The 19,481-nt window shown below is 39.4% G+C and overlaps 2 protein-coding genes across 3 annotated transcripts in view; one reads left to right on the forward strand and one right to left on the reverse strand.

Moving 5' to 3' along the window:
- Positions 1–5,518: 5,518 nt before the first annotated feature.
- On the forward strand, positions 5,519–10,673 carry LOC146651549 (receptor activity-modifying protein 1). Of its 2 annotated transcripts, XM_085384685.1 has the most exons (5): positions 5,519–5,730; positions 6,884–6,984; positions 7,117–7,162; positions 8,142–8,280; positions 10,231–10,673. In XM_085384685.1, the coding sequence occupies exons 3-5, from the start codon at positions 7,120–7,122 to the stop codon at positions 10,463–10,465; spliced, it is 417 nt and encodes a 138-aa protein (XP_085240811.1). In that variant the 5' UTR covers positions 5,519–5,730; positions 6,884–6,984; positions 7,117–7,119; the 3' UTR covers positions 10,466–10,673. The 2 variants fall into 2 exon arrangements, with proteins under 2 accessions (XP_085240811.1, XP_085240810.1); XM_085384684.1 differs by lacking the exon at positions 6,884–6,984.
- A 3,646-nt stretch (positions 10,674–14,319) lies between these two features.
- Positions 14,320–19,481, reverse strand: part of slc4a3 (solute carrier family 4 member 3) — a 51,553-nt gene continuing 46,391 nt past the window's right edge. The window contains exon 22 of the mRNA XM_085383591.1: positions 14,320–18,495. Coding sequence (XP_085239717.1) covers positions 18,418–18,495 — 78 coding nt within the window. The 3' untranslated portion in view covers positions 14,320–18,417. The remainder of the gene's footprint in view (positions 18,496–19,481) is intronic.

Raw genomic sequence — 19,481 nt, forward strand, 5'->3', positions numbered from 1 at the left:
AATGACGTTAACGCCACAACAGGGCAAATCTCTGTTAACGAGCTACCGCGGATCGCCCCGTGCCTGGGGCTGGACGGCCAACACGTTACCGAGCTAACTGCGCTAACGCAGTAGTTCCCACCCATGTAACTGAGCATTGCGTGGCACATCCGACATACTGTTTTACTTTTGTCCATGACGTGCTTACCTTCAGGGTCATACTTCACATGAAGACCAAAATAGTTCCAAAGGCCAGATCTGAATGAGGGTGGGGGAGGTTCAATTTGCCATGTTGCAAGGAGCTTAGCTTCTGTCTTGCTAGCTTGCGCTGCGCTCAGTGGATCTGCGCTCGACAGTGCAGCCTAGGCGGAGTAGTTGAACGCAGATCCACTGAGCACTCAACACAGACAGCATTGCCAGAAGAAAAGTTGATAAAATAAATTAAAAATTTTGTATTGTTCGATACATATATGTACCAAAAGCACTGTATCGAACGGTTCAATATCAATACGAGTATCGTTGCACCCCTAGTATTTAGGCATGTAGATGTGTTTAAGACCACCTGCTGAAGTTAAAATTGAGCAATGGCAAAGAAAGGTGATTTAAGTGACTTTAAATGTGGCCAGACGGGACGGTCAGAGTATTTCAGAAACTCTCTGAAAAAGAGAAAATACCAGTGAGAGGTATTTCTCTGGGTGAAATGACTTGTTGATGCCAGAAAAGTAATTTCACCCAGCTGCCTTCCTATCTCGCAGAAAAACAGCAGGAAACCACACCGGGCGGCACTTTGGTCAGCTAAGAACAGGAAACTGAGGTTACAATTCACACTGCCTAACTAAAATTGGACAACATGAGATTGGAAAAAATGTTGCCTGGTCTGAGTAGTCTCAGTTTCTTCTGCAACATTTGGATGGCAGGGCAGAATTCATGTAAACAGATCAAAACATGGATCGACTTTGCCTTTTATCAAGAGTTCAGAGTGATGTGTAATGAAGTACTAGCATCAGTTAAATCCCAGACACTACCATCTTCTGATGGCTGCTTCCAGGATAATGCACCAGAGCTCAAACTGGTTGCTTGAACATGACAATGAGTTCACTGAACTCAAGTCATCTTCACTGTAATGAGTCCAACAGAGAAACTTTGGGATGTCGTAGAACGTGTAGATTCACATCATGGATGTGCAGCTCTAAGATATTTGCTCAGATGTGCTTTAAAGTAGAGATGGACCGATCCGATATTACATATCGGTATCGGTCCGATACTGACCTAAATTACTGGATCGGATATCGGAGAAAAATAAAAAATGTAATCCGATCCATTAAATATCACGAAAGCACCTCACAAAACTTGCAACACGCCGTAACTCACCTCAGAACTTTAGCACGTCGGAGCAGTATGCATCACGTGATAGAGCGGCTGTGGCATGCGGGACCTGTCGGTGGTCTGGATAGCATGTGGAGCTTCGCTAGCAACCCGGCATTTCATCTCCGACAAAGTTATCCCCGAGAGAAGTAAAACAAGTGTGTAAGTCCATCTCTGAATGTTTGTAAAGCATTCCTGCGTTAAGCTTAACAAGCGATATATGGAGCGACTGCCTCTTCTTGCTGCTACTTCAATCATGAAACTGATTAACGATCAGCTGATCGGCTTTTCTGTCGCGAGTCCGTCTCTCTTGTTTGTTTTTGGCCCACTTTGCACCAGAAAGAGGAAACCAGCGGATAGACAACAGCAGCACATTTAAGCTTGATCAGCTGTTGTTAGAATTTATTTATTATTACTTTCTACTCGAGGATCTTTTTCTACGTAGCTGACGCTGGTAACTGTGCAGGGGCGCATCTAGCAAAGTTTAGCCAGGGGGGCCGATAGGGCATGAACAGGGAAAAGGGGGCACAAAGACATACTTTTCTTTCTTATTCTCATTTAAAATGTCTAGCTTTAAATAAATAATTATCCAAATCTTACACCCAAAGTTTTAATCTGATGTAAAATGAATAGAAGTCAATTACTGTATATAGTGACTATTAAGTCTAATATATATACCCTAGTAAGCTATAGTACTTTTTCCTTTGGGAAGGTACCATCTGTGCAGTCTGCAATTTTGTTGAAGAAAGATGTTGAATCTATTTAATTATTCTTGAAAAATAATTGATTTCTGTGCATTGTTTTTCACACTGCATCAAATTAAGGTTGATTACGTTGATTAAGCATCATGAGGTGGAGTGTGAGGGGTGGTTCCCTATTTTTTATTTATTTATTTTTGTTGTTGCTGGGAGTTGGAACCCTATTAGTTAGGTTGCTTAATATTTACGCTAAGTACTCTTTAAAATACCAGAATAGGGAGGATGGTGTAGGTTTAAGTTTATTAGATTGATCAGTATTGCTGAACTATGAAATTTTTTTTTTTTTGCATACAGGTATAACAGAATAGCTTTAGTGTAGTTGTTGTTTTAAACTTGAGTATGAACTTATACAAAATGCAGCAAGATATTTAAAAACAGTTTTGTTGATTAAAAAACACTATATCGGATTCATATCGGTATCGGCAGATATCCAAATTTATGATATCGGTATCGGTATCGGACATAAAAAAGTGGTATCGTGCCATCTCTACTTTAAAGTGAATTAGAAAATATCAGTACTAAAATGTACTTGGACAGAGTGGCTGGCAATTTCAAACAAAGAATATTTGATATACCAGCTGTTAAGTGAAACCTAGTACTTTTGCCACCATGCAGCATGCACGATGGTTGAAAAAGAAATCGCAAGACCCTTGTAATGCAAGCGGGGTGTGGTTGTCCCTCTTCATATTGTAATTCAGGCCATAAAATTGGAAATGTTCTCATCAGGGTTTCAGAGTAATTCCCTGCATTGTTTGCCACGAAGGTTCTGTTACATTACCTCAGAGGGGCTTCAAAGTCAAAGCTATTCCACACTTTGTGGCTTTAATCAAAAGCCAAACTATTTTATTACCAATAGTGTTAATATGAAGCTCAAATGTGTTTTACATACAAGCCGGTGATGACGTAGTGACATTAGACTTTCTGTAACCTAGACACCAAAATATTTCAGTTTGATATTTCATATCTTATCTCTCAACTTACATGATCTATTTGACAGGCCAGTAGCATTTCTTTCAACTACTGGTCCAACAGTGAATGCTTTGTTCCAGGATAGAAGGCCCTGACAGACATTACTTCATACACCCAGACCAGCTAAGTTGAAGCATGTTACACAAGGAGCGACACTGACGTCACGCTGGAGCTGCAACGCAGGCCTGGAAGCCCTAACTAGCATCCTTGGGTCAGTCAAAGAAGAGGAAATATCTTTCTCATGTCATAGGCGAGAAATTTCCCATGCCCTGTCTCCAAGAGGTGCAACATACGCTCCACACATGACAGTGTGTTAAGCCACCATTACATCATGTGTGACTGTGTAATAGGCATTCATACACTTTTGCTCCAGTACTGACAATAAAATCCTACAATCCTCCTTTTTCAATTATTCTAGCAAAGCTAAACATGTTAACATCACTTTTAATGATCTTTTTATATGCTGCAAATTTTCATCAGCCAAAACATTAAAACCCTAATGTGTTGGGCCGTTTTGTGCTGCCAAAACATCTCTGAGTTCTTCAGGTCATGGACAGGACCCAAGATCTCTGGGGGTGTCGCATGGTGTCGAGCACTGGGATGCTGGCAGTTGATCCTCTGGATTTAGTGGACTCTGTTTTGGGGCATTGTTACATTCCCCAGGCAGTCCTGGGAGAAGAAGGGAGAGACTGGGGTAAGTTGCTCCAAGGGGCAAGATTAGCCATGCCTGCTAGCTGCCTCCTTCCAAGAGAAAGATGGTCACTGGCGCCATCTATGCCTTACCCTTGATCAGATTTAGAGGATTCTCTTGCAAAAATCATCCTCCAGATGCAGGTAAAGGATTTGCCATACAGCTGAATTCTCCATAGCATCTAGTAGCCTGATAACAACAGTCTACTAAGATAGTATCAAAATCAATTCTGCCAAAAATTAGGTCGTGAAAAGTTGTTCTCAAAATATCAGATGATGGCCACCATTCCACCCCTTCATTCCAAAAGTATTATTGACAAAATTACTACAATTTATTCTCATTATTGACACAATAGTTATATTTCACTTTAAATATGATTGTTATATATGCAATGAAATTCTGTTTAACTTTTGTACCACATTTATTGAATCCCACTAATCATGCATTTAACAATTTTTTGATGTATGGGGGTTTCTAGAGTCTACAGCACCACGCAGTACAGAAGACAGTTCTGTGTGCAAAAGCAACACAAAATTACCTGCCACTGTCGTTTTGATATTGTCGGTTATATGATACAACCAATATCTTTGTAAATGGACTGGAATTTATGAAGCCTTTTTCATCATTACTCAAAGCCCAAAGCAAGGTACTTCATGCTGTTAATACCGTTTTTATTGATTGCTCGCTAATGGAAGCAGTGAATGCATATTGAATTTCACAATCTTACTCAATTAACTTTTATTTGTATACAAACAACCAAAACGACAGTAGCCTCAAGACCCTTTGACACACAGGCTGGAGGATCCAGGGATCAAAGCTAACAGCCATCCTTGAATTTGGGAGAAAAGTAGCTACGTTTAAGACAGTCTAAGGAGCTTGGAAAGAAAAGCGTCTGGACTTCTTTAAGTTACTTAAAGATGTTTCACCTCTCATCCAAGAAACTTTGATTTTAAGACAGGCCTCCAGTAAATGCTCTATATAAGCAAAGCCAAGTTTCTGGTTGCATCTGTGAAGATGTATGTCTTGCCAGTGCAGGGTTCTCATACTTCTTTTCCATTTAATCATCACGTGGTGTGCAGCCAGTTCTGTCTTGCTGCCTTTTGAGAACCAGCTTATATTTCAACAGGTTTGAGCACTGAACACGTTACGTAGCATTATGCTGGAAAAGTTGGGGTAATTTTATGGGAAGAAAAATTTAAAAAAACAGAGACAGTGCAGGGATGAACTTCACCTGCTTCCAAGATGCCAAGGAGAGGAAAGTCTGAAGAGTGTAGAACACTTAGTGGTATATAAAGCAGCGTTACTGTTTTACTGAAGCGTTGAGCATTGTGGCCTTCATCAGGGTCTTCATAAAAACATAATGTAGGAACCATTTTGAAATAGCAGAGGTAAACTATAAATTTGGCTCTAGATTGGGGATCTAAAGGCAGCTCTAAGCAGAGTTAAAACTAACAGATCCCAAGCATAAAGCTTGGGGTGTGTTGGAGTTGGAAATAACAAATTTCCTCTGATTGTGAGTCTCTTTCAGTTTGTGTGTGCTGACTTTGCACACACAAACCCACCCCTTAATTCCTACCCCACCCCATCTTCCACTGCTGGGAAGCTGGATAAGAATATGATTTAACACAAAGCATAAACATTTACGTTAAATATGTGTCTGTGGTGCCTGTGCGCTGGCTTCTTGACTCTTAGAGTTTTGCTAAAGTCTCTCTAGGGGGGCTCTGACTGGAACACGCCTTTGGGTAGCATGGGAACAGGCAGGCTTGGTCTGGGAAAGGGAGCAGGCTGTTCATTTCTGTTGCACAATCCAATTAGCTCCGAGTTCCACCGATAAGAAACAGCACCAGATCACTACAGAAGCTTTGTGTGAGAAGTCGTGCGTCTAATAGCTGGCTGGTAAACAATCGGCAGCATCTTCAACAGGTTCCGCTTTCACCAGGGATCTACGACAGCTGGTTAACAACAGAGGTACGTGACTGTAGAACTTTTTATCTTTATAGGTTTTGGGTTTCGTAAAATGATTTACAAGTGTTGGCTGGATGGATCGCCGCATAGGTTGTAAAACCAACTGCAATATAACAATTCGTGCATTTACATCACTGACAGTATATGTGCTTTTATAGAGGGACAAACATCACATGTGCACATAAGAGAGGAAAATACAAAGAGAAGAAAATGCTTTTCAACATTCCATGGCAACATCTGTTTTCACTTTTTCCTCCCACGAGATAAATTCATTAGTTTGTGGGAATGTCCAGGAAGCAGATGGACATCATGTCTTCATACACATCCTTTTTTCTTTCAAGGTGTATGCTTGGGATTGAGGTGAAAGTTGGAACCTTAAATGTTAAATGTATATCTACCTTTTAAATGCAGACTGACAAAATAGGAAAGGGTCTCTTTTCTTTGTCTTTGTTATTGTGCATCATAACTAGAAAATACAAGAAATGTCAAATGTGGAAACCATTATGTGCATTTCAAGGAATTAATACTCCAGTGAGGGGAGGAAGCAGAGAAAACAAAACTGGAGAAAGTGTCATTTTGTAAAGCTCAACAAGACAAATTAACAGAATAAAAACAGAATGGAGAATTTAGGTTTGTAGGGAGCTGAGGAGTGATCTGACTATCCCTACTAGCAAAAACACACATGCACAGTAGGCACATTGTTACAAAATCCCCATTTGAAAACCATCTTGCATTATTAATGTTATTTTAGCTTATCACTACTTTGTCAGCAGTCATTTCAACTGCATGAAGCAAATTGGTCCTAAAAAATAATCTCGTAAAAAACGTTGAAAAGGAAAACCCAGTCTGTTTGCACAGTTGCTGAATGGTGGGATTTATGGGACCGTGACCCCAAGGCCCTGACAGACAGCGGGGAGGAAAACAAAATGTGGGAGAAAGGAAATGGATCACTTATCAGAAGCAAACCACAACTAACAAGTGTAGATGACCCACCACCTAAAAAATGTCAAAACCACTGCAGTGTCAGGAACACTACCTGTCTTATGAGTGCTGTCAACAGCCCTTAAGCCACTGTGTGATCTTCAGAAGCTGCAAGTAAGCTACACAGGAACCGTGTAACCAAATACCCCTTCTTTCACAACTTGGACTTCCTCAGGGGACTCGATACGAGCCAGAGACAACAAGACTGTTGGTCTGTGTAAAGGTGCCTGATAACGTGAAGGAGCCAAGGTGGTCGGAGACTTTGCTGCAAAAAAAGTGAGAAGTGTCACGCTGGTGCAGATGGCTCCATCAAGGAAGTTTGAAAACACCTGCACTCTGTGCATGCTGAGGATGTAAACCAGTGGTTGTTCGGTGTATTAATGAATTCTCATAACAATCTTTTAATAGATCATGCTGACTGCTTACCTGCTGGCAATCTTCTTCATCTGCGCAGGTAAGTGTAGTCAATCACACAATCATTGCAGACCAAAAATGAGAACTTAAAAGGTATATTTGGGTTAGAGGAATCTTTTTTTTTTTAAAGTTTTTATAGCTAAATGTATCAAGACAGACAAAACAGCAGTTATTCACAACAGGAAAATGGGAGCGTTTCCAGGTTTTTTTTTTTAAATGGGCCGGCAAAGGAGAACCTCGGGTGGCTGGGTTGGGGGTGGAGATGTCTCACAGGGACAAATAAAAGCATCTGGAAGTTCAATGAGTTCTAATAATGTTAATATGCTCCACAAACATGCATTAGATGTAGCTGCTTGTAGCAATGTTGGAGTCACACTGAAGGGCAAAGGGAGCTAATGGAGCTAATAATATATTTCAGTTTTACTGCATGGTCTATCAACACATATTTGGCTACAGTTTGCAAAGTGAAAGAGTAAAGGGGGCACAATTAAACCAGCAGCATTCACTGCATGCAATATTATTTATCATTATACTCATATGGCAGTTGTACCTTTCGTTTTGTGTGATTTTCAACAAATTACACAACATCAGAAAAGATTTTCAGCTAGAATATTTCATTCATTTCATCTGCATGCATATATTTGCAAGATTCAGTGAAGACAGAATTATTTGTCATATAAAAAAGGGGTGTGAATGAAGTTTCCTTTATGGACACCACATGAACTATAAATATAATTTAAATAAATAAATATAAATATAGAGACCCTGAAAAGCTGAAGATGGAAGATTTTTACGTTTATGTTTTCAAATTGGGGAATTACAAGATATATCCAGGCCTGATACATCTTCTAATTCACAAGAACCCTTCATTACATTTAACTGAAAGCCAATTTGAATCCAAATTATTACAAAAAAAATGAACAGGCAAACAGTGGTGTTTCTAACATTAATATGCGCTATCCTGAATTGAGTCAGCAGTGCTGACTCTCGCCTATGTTGTGCAATGTCATTTTCTTCAGGAATCACAGCAGAAGCTGTCCGTCCACCATGCAACGAGGACCTGTTTGACATCAATGTTGACAACTGCCTGTTGGATTTCAACAAAAGCATGGAGACAAGTGACTATCAGAACATGTGCCCGTGGCCTATGGTTCAAAGGTAAATGTTAGGCTCTTCTTTTCTTCTTCATTTGTTTATTTTTTAAATTTAGCTAATATAAAGTTGTCGGGGTTTTTTTTCTGTGTGTTTATATAAGAGAGACAAATGAGTTATATTTAACTGGACAAGAGGCTCCCATGAGTTTCCAAGACTTGAATGAGTGGTGTGTGATTAACCAAGCATTAATGCATGAGTCTGTGCTGAGCTCAACATGAGTGAAAACACAGGAAGGCTGGATAAAGATCCAGCCTTCCTGTGTTTTCACTCATTGAACTCTACAATGAAATACAGACACTTCTTTTTACTGCCTTTTCAGTAAAGACGTATAATAACCTTTAGTCATGGGAAAATCAGATGCTTTCCAGTCTCCTCATTACATTTGATGCCGGTCGAAGTTTTAATTACTCATATTCTAATGAAAACATGTGAGACCATTGCTCTTGGGCTCATATTTCCAGACAGCAGTTGTTTCTGGAGACTTTAGTCTTTGCCGTGCTACCTGGAGTGGATGGCAGTGGACTTTAATTATGACTGTAATAATCCATATTTTACTGTCAGCATAATTTGGGAGATGAGGTACCGTAGAGTTTAAATGGTGTGTAAGGGTGGAGTGTCCATCGTCACAAGGAGCCTTGCTTGTTGAGCAGGCTTCTGGCTGTCAGGTTCAATTGAGCCTCGGTGGAATTTTTCCACACTAAAATTTTGCAGCGACATCTGGTTGCGAGATTTATGTTTGTTTAGAGAGGCTACGGTTGCTTCTCTGCCCCGAGGACGTGACAAATTAATGCTTAAACTTGAAATGTAAGCTGCTGCCTAAACATCAGCGGGTGATTTCTCCATTTATAAAAATCTTGAAGACACTCAGGCTGTTGATGTTTTTGGCTTTGTGCGCCTATAAACAAGGCGCCTATAAGTGCAATGCAACTGTGTGACATGGATCTATGATCATGCCAGGTGAACTGAGGCAAAAAGCATGGCTTCTATTCATCTGCTGTTGTTTGTTCATGCTACATCCTACTCAGCACAGTCATGTGTTCCCATTTTTTGAACCAGTGCACCTGTACATTTCACTGGCATCAGGATATTTTAATAGTGCATTTGCAAGAAATAAACAATGTTTATATTATTTGGTATCTTATGGCTGATTTTCCCCTAATGATAAATGAAAATGTGCTGATGACCCATTTAAAATGCATTAATGGTGGGTTCTGAAAGAGGGTTGGTCTGTCCTGATGATGCCAAATAAATAATTCATGCATACCTGATCTTTTAATTTATTAATAAGTCTTTACTCAGTTATCCCATGAAATGAAGGTCTGTTTGCAGACAGTTGGGTGTGTTGTGGTCAGTAGAACACACATAACAGCTCTGTTGCCTGGCAATACTGTTAGCTAAACGGGAAACAGGAAGCTGAAATGTTAAGGCCTCAGTCACCCAGGTGGAGAGACTGATCGGTGACCCTCTGACAACCACAATGTGTATCCCTCTGCTAGTCGCTAGGTGAAAATGGTTGCAAAAATGCTACTGCACCAAAAACTTCCATGTGATTACTTTGGTCACTAGCAGATTGTTGCCATTGCCTGCCGTTTGCATGGAAGACACAGACTTGTGTGCAAATACTTACCAACTACTGAGCAGCAGTGAACCTTTTTATGAAAAGGTGGCGTGTTTTATGAAAGCTACAGGCGACTGCAGCAATCTGCAATCGTGGAAAATAACTTTTTCCCTAGTGACTTGTGGTTTCCAAGGATTCACCGAGCAGACTAAGACCCAACTCTTAAAGCTACATGTATGAATAATGTCGAATGTGCTGACGTGGAATCTGATTCTCAGCCTACAGATTCATGCTGCACATATTTCACACACCCTAAAAATGTTACAAGTGAAATTCTTTAGCGCCTGAGTAATTTTGGGTCAACTTGACTTTAGTCTCACTCTCTTTCTCTGCAGCAACTACAACAAATTGATGACATGTGTGGAAGACTGGGCTAAGAAAACTCGGTGTTGGGGTTATGGATTTTTGGTAGATGAGATTTACTTGGAGGTCCACCAGACGTACTTTTCGCTATGTGGATACGTTCGTGACCCCCCACTCTTCACTCTCATCATGTTAATAGCACCGTGTATTATTGTCACACTTTTTCTGCCTCTTCTGTGTGTTCACATCGCCCCCAGGGACACATAAATACCCAGCGAAGGAAAATTGGAATATTTTTTTAGCCAGTGTTCTGACAGTGCTAACTGTGCTTGCTACCTCTGTTGCAGAGATTCAGGAAATTCATCCTGGAAGAAGACACTTCAAGCTAATAAAGAATCATTTTACATAAATCAGAAAATACATTTTCTATTCAATGAAGTAGTGAAAACGCCTGACTACTTAAGTTTGGTTGGATAAGTATCTTGGGCTGTTCACAAAGAGTTTCATGATCCAAAAGACTGCAACGGAGAGGACAACTGTACAACTGAGACTCTTTTGGACCTAAATGTATTTATCCAAGCAGACAAATTGCAGGGGAGCTTATAAACGGGTGTCGTAAATTGAGCAACAATGACTGCAAATCCCCCAAAGGTCACGTTTGGTGGAACAAAGCAAAAATCTCACCTGTTTTAAATATTCCCCTGTCCCCTTCAGGATCCCTGTGCACCTCTGCACCATTTCCAGCGCTCTGGCTGTTTTCCGATCTCTCTCTGGAACTCCTCCTCTGATCACTTGTATGTCCTCCCTTTTGTTAAAACAACAACACTTCCAGCCTTAAATTTAATATTTCGAGAAGAATGTCAGAGAACAACATCTAGTGACTAGTGACTGACATTATCTCCAGTCACCATCATAGTGTTGGTATGTGGCTTTCATAGTGTCAGCACACAAAGCATCCACTACAGGTCAGGTCCTTTTTGACAAATGCTCTCATGAGACACCTCAGATTTTTACAAAAGACACTCTTGACCTTATGTGCTGCCTCTGCACTTGAACAGTTTTTATTTTTTTCACCAAAAATTGAATTTCTAAAATGTTTTTTCGTTTTATAAATCATCATTATGACCTGTATAGAGTGAGCCAGACTAATTACAAGTGCTGGAAGCCGTCCCGAGGTCCCACAAAGGCAGTCTTGAGGGGGACATTGGCTAAATCTACAAAGCTATGTTTTTTATGTTTGAGTTCCAAAACCATAATGCACAGAAAACAACATTTTACAGGATTTTGTCATCCAACTGTAAAATTATAGGAGATATTTTACTATTTATAAAATAACATTGTTTTGAATATTACCCTCCATAAACAAATATGAACACAACTGGAGGAAATCTATGAAAATGTAACCATTTTATTGTTGTAGTGATTTTTCCCTGCAAAGGTCAAACACTGTATTTCTCTGTGACTTGTTTGGTAAATATGCAGTACATATTTATCACATTATACAGTCTGTAAAATGAACATACACTGAGCACTTACCTAATGAATGTTCTTCACTTCCATTATTCTTCCATGTGTGGCAGAAGTAATCTGGTTTATACTGTAATCATTTTTATGTTGACAGAAATAAAAACAATACCATTTGTATTTGAAACACATAATAAATATTTATTTCAGACAAAAAAATAATGCTTTACAGTTTTTTGAAAACCTCTTTGTAGCCATAGCAAGACAGACCTGCTATTAAAGTATTCACATGACCTAAGTGTCATCTACAGATGCAAACATACTGCATTTAATTATTTTTTCATCCAATTACTACTTAAAAGGACTGTTGTGCAGAGCTCATGCAGAAAACTGTGTCAGTAAAACAATGTAAAGATCCATTAGGTGTTTTGGGGGGATTTCAATACTTGAACAATTTTATGGTTCCTTGTAATCTGCAAAGGATGCTAGCGTTCTTAATCTGACTGAGGATCAGTTGCCCAGCAAAAAAACAGAAAGCAAGTTGAATTTTTTAAGCCAAAGGGGAATTTTCTCAAGAATCGGTGGGTAAACTAGAGACTGTTCAGATCCAGGAGTGCCAATTGGTGATATTATGTCTAATAAGACTCTAGCATCATTTATGCACAAGGTGTTTTTTGGTATTTGTTACCTGATGCACCCGGTTAATTAAATAAGTGCCACTTCAAACTCCTTGTTCCCCAACATGCAGGTAAAGTTACCAAGTAGCGCCTAACTCTAATAAGCAGATTTAAGCGAAATTTGCTAATGCGGGTCTCTAAAACGGGACCATTAATTGTCAGCAGGTAATCTTGCCACCAAAAACACACCTTGTGCATAACAGGGAGTCCCAATTAACTGCTGACCCCGCTGATCATGAGACTCGCTAGCTGTTGTGTGTTGTAGAGTTCTTTGGTCTGGCTCTTATTAAAACCTTGCTAAATGCAGCTTACACCGTGCTGGGAGAAACGTATAGTCGTTTTGTCTTTCGTGGATCAGTCACACTAGAGTAAAAACAGTCCTTATGATTAAAAAAAAAACTGGTGGTTGATGTGATTTCATGGAACTTTGTTGCTGTCAAAGACCAAGTGCAACTACTGGTGTCGACCAACTGGTCACCCAGAGGTTGAGTGGGTGACGCCCTCAACCTCTGGGCGACCACTTTCAACTGGAAGGCAGTTGCACAGGTTGCCAAGTGGAGACAACTTATTCGTGGTGGGAATGGGACTCACTGTAATCACTCTCAGACTGGCAAAGGTTTTCAAATAATCATTGCGTATTTTGTAAGCACAGAAAGAGTCGGTCTGTGCAGATGAGTGCAACTCGACTGTGACAACTCCTTGCAATACGGGACTCGACTCAAGTGGTTGCCGGCTGCTTGTATCCCGATTACATTCCTCTATTAAAAACAAGGCTGCAGAGTGCTTGCGTCATTTTGCACAGGTAAAACCACATCCTACTCACTCTGTCTTAGTGCTCTTTTATCACCGTCTGGACTCAGTAAATTTGCTTTGAAGAGTACAACTGACTGTGAGTGGTTTCCAGACCTGGTTCATTTAGTTTTCCCTAGTGTGACTTCAGCATAAACAAATAGCATAATCTTAAAAATCATAGGTGTTTCTCACTGAACTGAACTGAACGTATTATTATTCTATGAATAAAAAAATACTATCCACAAAAAGGAAGATTAAAAAAGGATAATACTGGAGATAGTATTTAATTTACAGCAGGAGATGAGGAAAATCTGATACCAAAGACAGAAGAAAAAAAATTAGTGGCATTCCTTCAGCATCCACCATATTTCTGTTGCTCTTAAGAAAATATCAGTATTACTGCATTTCCTTGTAGCAGTTAATCTCGTTTCACATGTATCTGATTTATCGTTATATATAGTCAAACCGAGTACACTATTCAATATGCTAAAGACCCAAGCTTGTCAGATGTCTTCACTCAAGCTGATGACAGTGGATTAGTCTTGGTTCAAAAATAACAGAGCTAAGTCTTAGAATTGGGTGGGTGGCCTGGCCTGCTACCACTGAGGCATAAGGTGACGAAATGAGGTGACGTGAGAACGTTGACATGACAGAATTTTCTTTAAGGGTCAGAAAGACCAGAACGATTTTTCTTTACATCTCGTGTGTTCTGACATCCAACACCAGACAGGACCAAGAGGCAGCGCCACACCTTTTCTTATCTTAATAATACCCACAATTCCACTTTTTCTCTTGTGTAAATACTGAAAGGATGTTTTGGTAAGTTTGCTGGTTCTTTTTAGGCTGTGGGCTCCACAGACACAGCAGCTCGTGTCACACACACACACACACTTGTATCGGGCATACACCTCAGAGCCTCTTTCACCATCACAGGTCGAATCAGCACAGCATTGTTGACAAACAACAACTTTGGCTAAAAAATGAACTATCAAAGCTTTCACTGCATATTTAGTTATTAATGGCACCAACAAGGCATTTTACTTTAAAAAATAAAATCTTTACCCCCCTTTTGATTCTCATGTTCTCAGCCACTCACAGCTGGCTGTACAGCATCTACTCTTAGTCTCTCATAGTAATGCACTTAGTGCTCTGTGTACAACTAACATTAGTGTGTGCTTTTTAGGTATGGAAGTTAAATATTGACAAAACTATTAGACATAGAACAAATGTAAGCTTTCAACAAACTATTAAACAATGTTAGTCTGCCTGAAAAGATTTATAAATGCTTTTCATTTTCTAAATAAAACTATACACTTACTGGTCACTTCATTAGGTACACCTTGCTATTAACAGGTTGGACCCAATTTTGCCTTCAGAGCTGGCCTAATCTTTCATTGCACAGATTCAAATAGGTGGTGGAAACATTCCTCTGAGATTTTTGGTTCAGACTGACATGATAGCATAGCTTTGCACAGTTACTGCAGATTTGTTGGCTGCACATCTACCATCTCCCATTGCACTGCATCCCAAAGGTGCTCAATTAGAGTGATAGCTGAACTCTAGTTTAAGATCACTTGAGCTTTGTGACATGGTGTGTTAGCCTGCTGGAAGAAGCCAGCGGAAGATTGGGACATTGGGGTTATAAAGAAATGGACATAGGAAGCAATAATTCTTTGGTTGGCCGTGGTGTTTAAAAATGGTCATTACACATTGTTTTTGCCACAATACCATCCAAATGCTGCTTGCTAAATTTCTTTTCAGTATTCATTATTTCAAATGAACTGTCGTCCTTGTAAATGAGATGAATACAAACTGAAAAAATTGTCTGTAAGGCAGAAAATATGAGGGATGCTTGCTTACTCAGGGCAATCTAGAGTTTACACTTTTTAAATTTATACAATATTAGAATAATTCTAGGTTACAAAAAATACATAAATGTCACACAAAAAAAAAAAAGAGTTAAAAAACCCCCCAAAACATCAACAACAAAAATAGTTTTTTCATTTTTTTTGCAAAATTATTTGGCAGTGCGCTTTCTAACATGGTGACCACTCATAGTTGTGTCATTAGTGAACTTCCATAAATCAAGTTCCTGCCCCTAAAAACACACTCAGTCAGAGGCAAACATTCAATAATGTCACGAATACGGATAGGGGTGGGTATAATGAAGAAAATACCTCACTGTCTCTGCCCTCAGTTTGCCATTCCAGTCTCTGTAAACTCCTGAAACATAAACACATGGTTGAAAAGGTCCATTAATAACGCAGCCCATTTTAAATGAAACTGCTACAGAGTGCTAATTCAAAGCACATTGTGTTACTCATTAACTCGGGGAGCTGCAGAATTAAATACAGACTGCAGCAGGTGTACGCTTCACATCAAAGTGGAGCTTCAAGTGCAGGCCTACAGAGAACAATCTAGGGGGGAAAGAGAGATTCATTTACCGTTAAACTTCTATGTCACTTCACTGGAGTAAACACATAATTCTACGCACTTGACCTCTTTTTCCTACATTGTACAACATAAAAGCCGGGACTGTAAGCCATAGATTTTTACATAGCAAGCGCCGGATTGCCTTGACCGCTTTATTTACACAAAGAGGCAACAAACTAAAGGCTGGGGAGCAATATTTACAGATCAAAGGTCAGTTTCCCCTGAGACTGAATCTTTGCATGGCTCATAATATAGGGCATGGTTATGTGAAATAAGATGAATAACAGTACATTGCTGACCATTTAAAGTATGTTTATAGTGGGGTTTTGGCCTTGTTTGCCAGTAATTTATAGAAACCTCTTCAGCTGCCAAGCAGTCTCTCTCTCTCCTAACTTACTATGCACTGTTTTCTTTTAAAAGGTTCATAGACTAAATGTTAGCAGTAGATACATTTTGGTAGTAACAGTGCAAAGAAACAGACTTTCATGTTGAATTAACCTTTTTGCCAAGCATCCCCCAGAGTGAGGAATTTGGGTTTGGGTTCAATCATCTCTGCTGTTCTTTTCCACTTTCACTGAATGTGATCAAAGAGTGTGCCATCAAGATATTGTAAGAAAAAACAGCAGACAATTGCTGACTTTCTGCAGATATCCACCCAGTTAGAATCCCCAGGACTCAGCTGACGCTTCCCGAGTGTGTCAGTGATGAAAGCAAGGGAGCCACCGAATGCAAACATGGAAAAAGACCAGAACCCAATGTGCTCACTTTTTTTGTTGTATTCAACAACTCCCGTCTATTTTAAATCAATACGAATAAACTTTATAATCCTAATGTTTGGTGAACCAGACAGTGAATATCCTCAAAACATCTAAATGTGAAGCTTCTTCTTTCAGTTCCTAAGCTTTTAATTGCTGACCGTAAATGGACCATTGAGCCAAATATAGTAAAATCACACCAATTTCCAACACTAATTAATGAATTAGTTTTATCTTTTTGTTGTTTTATGTACAGCAGCTGTTATGTGTTTCTGTGTAGCATGAAATAAGAAAGGCTTCTGAAAATGTGCATGTGTCAAAACTACACTTTATTAGGTACACCTTAGGTAGTACCAGGTTGGACCCCCTTTTGAGATCTGGCGGAGGGATTTTGAGGTTTTTGGTCTTCTGCTGTTGTAGCTCATCCGATTCAAGGTTCAATATGCTGTTCATTCCAAGATGTTCTTCTGCATACCTTGGCTGCAATGAGCAGTTAATTTAGCTACTGCTGCCTTCCTATCAGCTCAAAGCAGAATCTCCTCTGACCTCTGGCATCAGCTATGCATTTTCACCCAGAAAGAGAACAGAATGGTCTTTTTCAGACCATTCTGTGTAAACCCTTGAGATGGTTTTGTGGGAAAATCCTAGCAAATCAGCAGTTTCGGAAATACTCGGACCAGACTGCCTATCACCAACTACCATGTCACATTTAAAGTCACTTAAAAACATCTTTCTTCCCAAATGTGATGCTTGGACAAATTTCAAGAAGTCATCTTGACCTGTCTATATGCATACATACATTACTGCAGTTGCTGCAGTACGATTGACTGATTAGATTTGCGATAACAAAGAGATGAACAGGTGTACCTATTGAAGCAGCAGGTGTCCGTTGCAATATAGGATAACTCTAAAAATAGATGGTAAATTACAATCCCAAGCTCACAGTCAGTCTGTGCAATGCAACCTTCATGCATCCTGCAAATGTTTAAATGCTCCCCAACATTTTCAGTACTATCGTGTCTGTGTTAGCCAAGTGCATTATTCATGACATCTCTTAAAAAATATACCAAATTTAGCAAAAAACTGACAGATACTTCAAATAAAGACACATTTTTCTGTTTTTAACGTGTCACTCTACACAATGTTCTTTATATTTTACACTAACTCTAACAGTAGCTTAAGCTATCCGAAATCTAAATACCACTAAGAACATGGTATAGCGTTAAGTCCAAAAGGTCACAAAATAAATAGATACAACAAAGTAGAAAAATAGGTTTAGACCATGTTAGCTATTTACTTATACATCCAAGGTCATAATAATGGGATCAGTGGAGGGCATTAATCACCTTAAAAAAAGTACAGTGGCAGCCCATGAAGAGGCACAGTCTCTAGGGGATTTTGGATTCACGGGAGACTACATTTAGAGATGAGGACTTGTGCCAGGGAGCTGGGTTGGCAGAGAAACGTGACCTTTTTTTCCTACAAGTCTGTACAGAAAGGAAAAGGACTGACTTAACTCCTTGTTTGCACACCATTGCAACCTATAGACAAAGGCAGTAATACAAAGGAAAAAGGCAGTTTAACAACAGAGGCAGTAAAACCAATTGAAGGCTTTACATTTAGAGAAAGTTCATCTGAAAACATTATTAAGTTTGATTGAAATCCTCTCCTCATTAAAGAAAATCTTTCCTTTCTCACAGATCAGTCCCAAAATAAGCCTGAATTAATCAAGCCTGCTGCAGTCCTAAAGGTCCCCACTATCATTGCACTTATGCCCAGAACCTGCAGACTAATTAAAGGGAGACATCATGCTGCTAGATTTGGTATAGTCCACTTCAGGTATGCATTCAGAGCTATTTCTGTCAGGGTTAAGACATCGACACCACCACAAAGATCTAACATTAGATGTGCTTTTAAAAAAATGGATTAAATAAAGGTAAAAAGTGCTTATCCAGCTATAGATTCTGTATATTTTACAAACACCATTGCAGAAGCTCCTCTTGCTATCCAGAGACAATGAGGTTTCCAAGATTTGCTTCCTCCGATCGGTCAGACCTGCAGGGTGTAGGTGATCCTTTTAGCTGGTTCCAGCTTAAATTTATACAAGCATGTGGATCTCATTGTACTCATCTCGTCCATCTTCATCAAAGTTGGGCGAATCTTCATCACAATCCAGCTGCAAAGGGTTGAAATACCTTATTATTTTCATTTAATGTTCATTCTGGACAAATTAAGCATAGTTTAGCGCTGCCAATTAAAACAATGCTGTGGAATAAACTAGCACACTGACACCATCATTGTTTATTCATAATTTAAATACAGCAATGCATGCATTTTGACTGAGCAGTACTCTGTTAATTATACACAGCAATTAGTGCCTCTAAGATCAATGCCTGAAAAAAAATAGGCTGCTTTTCGCAAGCTAAGGCTTTAGCACAGAGCCCAAGAGACCAGCCGGCAACCATCTGCCAGTCATGTATTCCCTGACCACTTGGCAAGTGGTTGCTGAAGGTTGATGGCATTTGCTGCCGCTAGGTACTCTGCTAGCAATGGTGAAATTAGGAAAAGCGTGACACAAACTGTTTTCTGGAAACAGAAAACATTAACCTTTAAAATAAAAGCTGCATCTTTTGATAATTGTTGGCTGCGGTGGCGAGGCACAACTTTTAATCTGAAGGTTTCTGGTTTGCGTATAACTTTTTCAAGGTTTACCACTGCTCAGCTATTATTGACTTTTTAGCGAGTTCAAATAGCAACGGGCAGCAACTTAACCTAAATTAAACACAAAGACAGAAACAGATGGAAAAAGCTAGCCTGACTGTTTAAAAGTCACCAAATCTTGAAGAAGCAGACTACAGTAATGTCTATCTAATTTTCTGTGTTAATCTGCATTAGCCAATTTAGCATCACAGGTGCAGGCTTTCAAATTATGTTTAACATACAGACAAAAGTAAGACATTTTTTAAAACGTCTGCTTTTATTTTTATTTTATTCTTTTTCTTTATATACAGTTTAGAACTGAGTTATAGGTCGTTATTGGAAAATGTGGTAACAAGAAGAACATTCGTGAAACAATTGCAATCCCCAGTTCAAAAAAAACAAAAAAGACATTGGAATGCTGTAATTTTAACTACATAGAAAACGCAATGATCTGCAAATCTC

The sequence above is a fragment of the Rhamphochromis longiceps genome, linkage group LG16 (assembly GCF_057381845.1).
Source record: "Rhamphochromis longiceps isolate RC_006_pf linkage group LG16, R_longiceps_female_GT1.1, whole genome shotgun sequence".
Taxonomy (NCBI): Eukaryota; Metazoa; Chordata; class Actinopteri; order Cichliformes; family Cichlidae; genus Rhamphochromis; species Rhamphochromis longiceps.